Source organism: Corvus brachyrhynchos, unplaced genomic scaffold, assembly GCF_000691975.1.
Source record: "Corvus brachyrhynchos isolate BGI_N302 unplaced genomic scaffold, ASM69197v1 scaffold17, whole genome shotgun sequence".
NCBI lineage: Eukaryota > Metazoa > Chordata > Aves > Passeriformes > Corvidae > Corvus > Corvus brachyrhynchos.
The window spans coordinates 2,714,656-2,723,182 of NW_008240046.1; the positions used below are offsets into that span (position 1 = coordinate 2,714,656).

The 8,527-nt window shown below is 38.1% G+C and overlaps 1 protein-coding gene across 9 annotated transcripts in view; it reads left to right on the top strand.

Moving 5' to 3' along the window:
* The window catches only part of TBC1D1 (TBC1 domain family member 1), a 115,400-nt gene extending 108,801 nt beyond the window's left edge, over window positions 1–6,599 (top strand). For all 9 annotated transcript variants that reach the window (XM_017744568.1, XM_017744567.1, XM_017744573.1 and 6 more), the window contains 3 exons: window positions 1,314–1,483; window positions 4,173–4,343; window positions 4,794–6,599. In XM_017744568.1, the coding sequence (XP_017600057.1) occupies window positions 1,314–1,483; window positions 4,173–4,343; window positions 4,794–4,994 (542 nt within the window). In that variant the 3' untranslated portion in view covers window positions 4,995–6,599. The remainder of the gene's footprint in view (window positions 1–1,313; window positions 1,484–4,172; window positions 4,344–4,793) is intronic.
* Window positions 6,600–8,527: the final 1,928 nt, after the last annotated feature.

Consider the following 8,527-nt stretch of genomic DNA (forward strand, 5'->3'; position numbering starts at 1 on the left):
AATAAGAGTTTGGTTTTACTAAGAAAGGCTGTTAACAACTGTTTTCATAGGTTCTTCACTATATCAGAGTTACCTGCAGTTTTGCTAGCAGTTGTTTCCCATACAACGTTTGGTTTTTTCTATCTCTTTTCTTCACTCTTCTTTTTTTTTTTCTTTTTTTTTTTTAATATCAAGACATACTTTTTTTTTTTGGTGTCACTGTGCTACTTTATGTGTGATTGATTGTTTTTGTGGCTGCATTCACAATCCAAAGCAGGGAAAGAACAAGAGAGAAGCCCTTTCAATGTAAATTTATATTTAGGAAATATGATAAAACCCCACAGTATCTTCTATTCCTTTTTCACCTCCATCAGTATTGTTTCATTTGTTAGATGTTTCTGTCTGTAGCACCGTGAGTCCCTCAGTGAAACCAGGAGCAGATTCTGAGTTTTAGTAGAAGAAAAGTCAAATGCAGGGCAATGCTGTTTATACAGATTGGGTTTCTTGTCTGACGCCTTTATTGCAGACTTATATTTCTTTACTCTATAAATACATAGGCACTTTGTAAAGGAAAAGAAAGAAAGGGCATTACATTGAAAGGTCACTATATACTGTAGTTTCAGTGTGCTTGGCATGCCAGGTGCTGTCATTGCAGGGCCACCTGCAATATTTACACTTAAGCCCTATGACTAAGATTTCAGGGTACTTATTAATATAGTTATTAGCATATTAACAGAAGTGGTTGAGACACATACTAAAAATAAACACATGCACCTGAAACTTGAGGCTACTGGAAAGCGTGCATTTAGCTTCATGTGCTCAGTGTTGTATTGTGGTTTTGTGGCTTTCTCCACCAGATGAGAGAAGAACAGAATTTCAGATCTTCAGTTGTGTCTTCAGGTGTAGGTTTTTCTCCCTGTAGTATTATGATTTTTATAGGGCATTGGGGTTAGATTTCTATTCAAATTTATATTCCTATGAACATCAAAACAGCCCACTAAACTATTACATGCTCAAAAAGTGGCAACACTTATAAACTTGACCACCTAGTTCATTGGAGACTTAGCTTAAACTTGGATTGCTTTTTTTTTTTTGTGAAAACTCACTAAACAAATTGGTAAGCGATTGTGTTAGTCAAGTGTGCTATTCAGAGTAATAATCTTGATCCTATAAAACTTTTAAAGCCATAGCCAAAAGCACATGTCCGGTGCAGTGTATCTAGCCTCTGGGTCACTCCTATGAGAAGTTGTTGTCCTTGGACAATTTATTGTTTTAATATTCTTGTCAAAAGATGTGTTTGCCTGATATAATCTGTTTGTTCCTTGTTTTCACAGATATGCTCTTTCTTCAAGGATCAGAAGCTATATTTAAAGTGGCTTTAAGCCTTTTGGGAAGCCACAAGCCCTTGATTCTGCAGCATGAGAATCTAGAAACTATTGTTGATTTTATTAAAAGCACTCTCCCCAACTTGGGTTTGGTACAGATGGAAAAGACCATTAGTCAGGTATGAAATAAACCGAACACATGAGAGGTGTGCAAAGGAATGCTCTTATTAACACGTTCTCGACAGAAAAACCAGAACAGCTACTTCAAGCTGAGAACTCTCTTGTAGTTTGGAAGATGTTGAAAACTTTTGGAAGCAGATGACTTATAAGCTGACATAGTAGCTTTGTATGGTATTGTAACCATTGGTTATTGTCACTTTATGAAGCCTTTAGTGAAAATTACTTTAATTTTTTTTTCACCAAAGAATCTTGCCCTCCAAGTCTCATTTCAGAAGCAAGAATTGACTTACAAGAGCCTCACAGATGTTAACCTTACTTAATGAAATTAGAAGCCTGCCTACATTGACTCTGTCTCTACTGGCTTTTATGGTGCTGGCCCAGTATGTAACAGCACCTTACATTCTGTCAGGAGTACATGGGGCAGTGTAGACTCTTGCAGTGAGTGGTGAGTCTAGACAGCAAAACCTGGAACCCTTGATACAATTTTTTTAAACAGCAGACAAGGAAAATGGTGCAATGTTGCTAAGTTAGCAGAATAGTCCAGATGATACCTATGGAATTTGAAAAAATCACAAATTATTTCAATTAAGGCTTGCCTGTTTAAAAACCCTAGATGTTGTTACACTTGACATCTAAACTGCAGCAGGCAAATAGAAGATGGGCTTTAGCCAGTTTTTCTGAAGGCCCTTTGTGGTCCAGAACATAGGGGCTGTACTGTGCAGAACTGCAGATGCTGACACCCCCCCAAGGGCTGCTGGAGATCCAAGCCCATGGCTTGATGAAGAAAGCAGCAGCACATGCTCGGCAGAGGGCTGGCGAGGGGCTCCCTCTGAGCCCTGGCAGCAAAGCTTTCAGGGACACACGCTCACATTAGGGCCAGAAAAATTGCTCCTAGTGCTTACTGTCAAAGGAAGGGGATGAGAACCTGAAAGTCTGTGCAAGGGGAAGGAAAGCAAGGAATTTCCAGGGGGTGAAGTGGGTTGTATGTTACCTGCCAGGCTGAAAGACTTGCAGTGCTTAGGTGACCTGCAGAAAACCATGTGCTTTGAGTGGAGGGAGGGAGGGATGCTCTGTTTAGGCAGCTCTGAATGCTCTAAATTTAAAGTGGGTAGGTAGAAGTGAGTTGAAGGAAGAGCAGTTCCCCCACTTTGATCAGGGCTGACTTTGAAGAGAGCAGCTGTTTGACCAGCCCACAGTCCATACAGAGCTCCTGGGTTAGTCCCCATGCTCCTCATCCTTCTGCAGCATGGCCTTTGGTTGCCTTAACATGCCTTCAGTTCTCTAGGTTTCTAGTCAAAATTTTATTTGCCTCATGTTTCCCTCCTTTCAGTTTTGATAGTCTGGTTATGACAGCAGGGATTTCCCTCCCTCCTCGGGAGTACAGAGCCTAGAAGTGGTAGAAGTCATGAGAGGAACTAACATTCTGCCCTGCTGAATTGCACTGCTTGTCTTATTGAAATTTCAACAGGGTATCTTCTCCAGAGATGCTCAGATTCACAGAAAATTTAAATTCCCTATGTGTAATCAAACTCGAATTAAAATTGTATTTTGGCCTTCTGTGCTTAGATGCTCAGTATATATGTTTCTGCTGCTATTTATGAGATAATTTTTTATTGCACATGTGACATGTGACAGAAACATTTCATAAACTGATGTTTTCTTTAACCAACAGTTAAAGTTTTGTAGACAGAGCAGATAAATAAAATAGGCAATCATTCCTGTTACTTTTAACAGGTATTTAAGGTGGGATTTGGCATTTTACTCATTTTCAAAATTAATAAAGTACAAGAGGTTTAAAAATTAAGAATAACACTGGAACTTTCTTGTTGGGCTATTTTTCAAATACATTTAAAAATCAACTTCTATTTCTTCTATGTTCTGTGATTGGCACACTTGTCCTTTTATATACTGCCTTCTTCAATGCGTTTAGAGGAGATTGGAGTCATAGTTATGAATAATTTGAAGGCAGATGCTTGCCAGAACCTAGAAAAAAGAAAAGAAAATAGTTTTTTTCCTTTGGGTCACTCTGCACATCAATTTATTTCTCTGCTTTTAAAATAAAAGGTTTTCTTAATGTTCATGTGTAAGACTGAACGTTCATTTCAGTGATTTGTGGTTAACTAGAATAGAAATCTAGTCTGATGTTACATAACGTTTTTGTTAAGCGTGTTAGTGTAAGTATAGATAATTTCATTTTCTTTCAGCCTGTAAAAATACTATAGAATCATAAATAAAGATAGCAAAGTCTACTGTTTTTCATTTAAAGCTTTTATTTTACTTAGCCTTACACTTGTACATGTGGCAGGTGGGTTTGGACCACACTTTTTCTGAAGTGACAGGTAATTCTGGGTATGTCTAGAAGGGTTTACGTTAAACTGAGATGTATTCAGTTTGAAAAGGGGAATACCCTATGAAGTCCATACCCTTGGAACCTTTAGTATAAGTAGTTTTTGCTGAAGTCAGGCAGCAAATCAGTAGCAAAGTAGATCCAATGCCAATGTATTGCACTTTACTGCCTCAGTCTTGCCATTTCCACAATAGGAAATGTGAATGCCAAAAACTAAGTCCTTTTTTTGTATGCATTGATTAAATATCTAAGTCTAGATCTAGATCAATAGGTTTTAAATCATTGAAAGAGCAATGTTTTTGATCTGCACAGCACCTAATAATTTTTTTTATATACAACAGGTGTTTGAAATGGATATTGCCAAACAGTTGCAAGCTTATGAAGTTGAATATCATGTGCTTCAGGATGAGCTTATAGATTCATCTTTAAATGACAATCAGAGACTGGATAAATTAGAAAAGGCAAACAGTAGCTTGCGCAAACAAAACTTTGATCTCCTGGAAGAGTTGCAGGTACAATTTATATTTCATATATGATTAACATTCTAATTTTCTAATTTATACACCTTTTCAGAAGAGTCCTACACCACGTCACAGGAGGGATTGGTGCTTGGTCTAGTGAATTTAAAATGTAGCCACTTAAAAGTTTTATTTAGTTTAGCCCTCAAAGTTTATATGCAGAAGAAATTCTGAGAGTGGAATGGTTAGAGCAAAAATATCTCCCAACTGACCCATACAGAAGCTTGTATTAACCTGCAGTTCTTTGGTATAAAATTTGCAGATTTGGTAGCCTTCTAATTTCATTACTTTGCATTATATTCTGAGTTTAATTTTCCATAATTTCTAAAGTATTTTATATGTATTCATGTATCTCAAAAAATAATTTAAAGATGGTTTCAGTCATTAATGAATTTACCTTTTTTTCCCTTCCCATCCTTTCTCCCCTCCTTTTTACTTTGATAGGTGGCTAATGGAAAAATCCAAAACCTTGAAGCTACAGTAGAGCTTTTATTGACTAATGAAGGCAAACTGAAGCAGTCCATTCTCACTCTCGAGCAGGAGCGAGCAACTCTGCTGAAAGCTATGGAAGAGATGCAAAAAAAGCTGGGTGATACAGATGGGAAGCCGCTACTTTCTAGACAAGAACACATGGATGGTGACTGACGTGTACAGCTGTAACAGAGCAGAGAAGCTGAGCAAGAAACAAAGGGAAGAACTGAGTCATTTTGTCATGATCCATGGGGATTTGACATTGTTATGTTCATTGTACATGCCTTACTGTAGCAAAGCAAGATACGGGCATGGTGGCTTTCCATATCAGAGAAGCTGGTTCCTTGGGGAAAAGACTTCTTAGTGTGTAGAAATACTATGAAGAGTAAGATGCCACATAAGAAATAGTAAACAGGAGAAACTTACTAGAGCGTGCAGTCATACACAATACACTGTAAATATGGTATGGATTCCTCAATAAGTGCTTCTAAACCTAAGTGCTTTGGGTTTGTCATATTTTTTTTTTTTTGTTTGGATCACCACCATGTTAAGTAGCACATCCTTTAGAAGGTCTTTTGAAGAAATACGTCAGTGTAAAACCTTTGAATGGATGACTGCCCCATTGCAGCTATGCAGTGGTAACATTTACAGGGTGATTTGTGATTGGACTTGAGATTTTTGACAGTGTATTTCCCCTACAACTTGGCTGGGTTCTGTTAATTATGTTGTTGACGCTTCAGAAAACTGCTTCCTGATGCTTGAAGCTGTCAATCCATTGGACTCCAGGGAGCTGGACATTATCATATGGAGCTATGCATAACTGGGGGATTGCCTTCCTTTTTTTTAAATATGTTGGTTTAGTATATTTCTTGTTTGACAACCATTAATCTAGTGTATTGTTAGTTGGCATTATCTGATAAACATACTGTATATAGTAACTACATTATTCTTAACAAAATATACTGACATTAATTTGGTGAAGCCTGTGACTCTTGCAGCATCATTCAAGGATTTATATTCAGACTCCTCAAATTTCATCTTATTTATTTCTGATCTGCTGTGTGATATAAAACATCTTCTTGCTGAGAAACTAATGTCTACCATCATTTTTTTTCCCTTTATTTGCTACTCTGTGCCCACCCATCCTCTGAGAAATGTTAAGACTTTTTCTGAAGAAGTAGAGTCATTTCAAGAGCTTCATGGTGTGCCAGATATGCTTAAACTGTTTCATAAAGGGTATGGAATTTCTAATTAGGACACCATTCTTTTTGCAATGCATATTTCAAATAAGATTACGTAAATAAAAAAATAAGTCTCACTTTTCTTAATGCAAAAGTAGTTTGCAAGCCAGTCAAAGCAACACTGTGCAATAATACTCATGGATAAGCTGTTGTTCAGGTTTGCTTCAGAATTAGGAATATTGCCATATTTTTGTTCAGTTCCCAAGCACAGAGTTAGTAGACACTGGTGTTTTGTTATAGTGGAGAGTCATCCAGGATGTGATTTTTATATCTTTCGTTCTTGCAAGTCCACTTTGTATTCATTTAGTATTGAAATTCCACATACATCAGTTATTATTAATCCATTTACCTCTTAAGCTTGTTGTTTTTAATTTGGAAATCCATAGTGGAGCTTATGCTTCATGTTTAAAATCTTGTCATAATGGACTTCATACTGTTAGAGCACTCAGTAATGTTGCATTTTTACATCATAGTGTCATAGTTCAAACACTGACTTTTTAACAGGAGCAATAAAAATAATAATAATAATCTATGCCTACATCTATGTTGTTACATTTTTTGACATTGAAAAACAGAACCACAGTTGGTGGGGTGCCATTTCAGAACTGTGTGAGACTTCCCCTAAAAGTACAGTACCATCTACAGTGGTTGTTAATTTCCGTCCAACTCCCTGGTACAATAAAACAGTTGCCTCTATATAGTTAGAAAAGCGTAAAGATGCTTGTTATCTATTTACCAGTCATGCTTTCTGAGAACAGTGACTCTAGTTCTCATCTGAGTGCACTTAGTAATGGACTTACACAAATTCTCAGTAAAAGGCTTTGGACTAGAAGCTGGAGGGAAGTAATACCACTTAACAAGTTCCCAAGTTCGTAAAAGCTCAGGGCTTTTCCTTCCAGAAGTATGAGAAAGAAGTAATAGAGCCCAGAGTATGCTGTAGCTGAGCATCCTTAAGAATGTGTAAAATTAGATCTCCTGTTTTCTGAGTACCAGAAATTGTCATCATATACTGTCTTCCATATGAAGAGTAATTTCTGATTCAGAGAATATTTTTTTAAAAAGCCACCTGCAAATCCATACATTGAATCCCTCAGCAGAAATAGCAAATGAACCACTCCTGTAAAATCGAAGTTGAAACAATCAACATTTTCTCCATATCGCTTCTACAGATAAAAATCCCCAGCAGTGATGCTTAATCTTTGAAGAAAAGAAAAAACAGTGAAGGAAGAAGGAAGGAGTTCATCGGTATGTGCAACTTAGGTTTCCAAAGGTGCATGACAAAGGCAGTAAGGGGTACAGTGTAAGCGTGCTAGTGAATTACATGGATGCAGTAGTCCAGAGAGAGGTTAGCCTGAAATGTGGAAAAACTAATGTTGGCATGTGCAGCAAGAAAAAGGCAGGATCTCTGAAACCTTTGCACTGAACAGTGCTGCATGGGTGGAGGACCAGCTGTGGTGTGTTGTGGTCACCCAGTTCTGGTCTGGTATTCCTCCAACTAGTGCAAGTGATAGTTTGTGGTAGGTACCTGGGACTCCCTGAGCTTCTGGCTGTTCGATGTACTTCTATATTTTGCCCTGTTGTCTATTTCCAGAAATCATTATTTAATACAGAATCTGAGAAATGATACAGTGCCTATCGTGGGAAGACCAAAGCACTTTCATAAAGGCACAAATTCCCTTATTCAGAGTGAGAATTGAGTCACAAAAAAGTGCAATGATTTGCACCAGATATTTCAGTTTCTCACTGGTTGCTGACATCCAGTGCAATCCAGATGTTCTAAGTCGTGCCAAACTGTCTTACAGGTTTTCTGAAAGACTGTTCCAAAAGGTCTGTAATGTGTACTTGGTATGTCAGGCAATGCTCTGCAAAAACAATGTGAAATGGGAAAGACAGCCACTGGCACCTTGTCCTTTACTGGAAGCTATTCCTCCCTCCCAACAGTAACTCTCTCAGTCCCACCAAAACATGTTGTGTCCTTACCAGGTACCTCCTCTGCAGGTACCCAGCACCCGCCAGCTCTTGCTTGACACATGCTGGAATGGAAGCACTGCCAGCAATCCTCAGCAGCAAGGACTGTAGTATAGCAGTCAATTACTATTCTTGGGATTTTTTCAAACATAATAATCTGATAAGAATTGCATTATTTAGGACTGAGTTACAAAACTGCAGCTAGTAGGACTCTGAATGAAGGACAATAGTCTACGCATGGCAAAGAAGACAACATAGCCGGTGCTTTTTCTCCTTTGGGATCTTACTCCACCATTCAGTGGAGCAAGGAGATGAGTCCATTTTTTTTTTACTTCAAGCCCACTACAATAGGTGCTGCAATTCCACTGTAATAAAACAGCCCGGTATGTCAAGAGAGCAGAGCATACCACTTCTTAGCCAAGTCAGATGGGATACTGCCAGTGCCCTCAATACATTCCCCTCTCTCCTGAAGCTGTGGCTGCTTAATAAGATAATGCA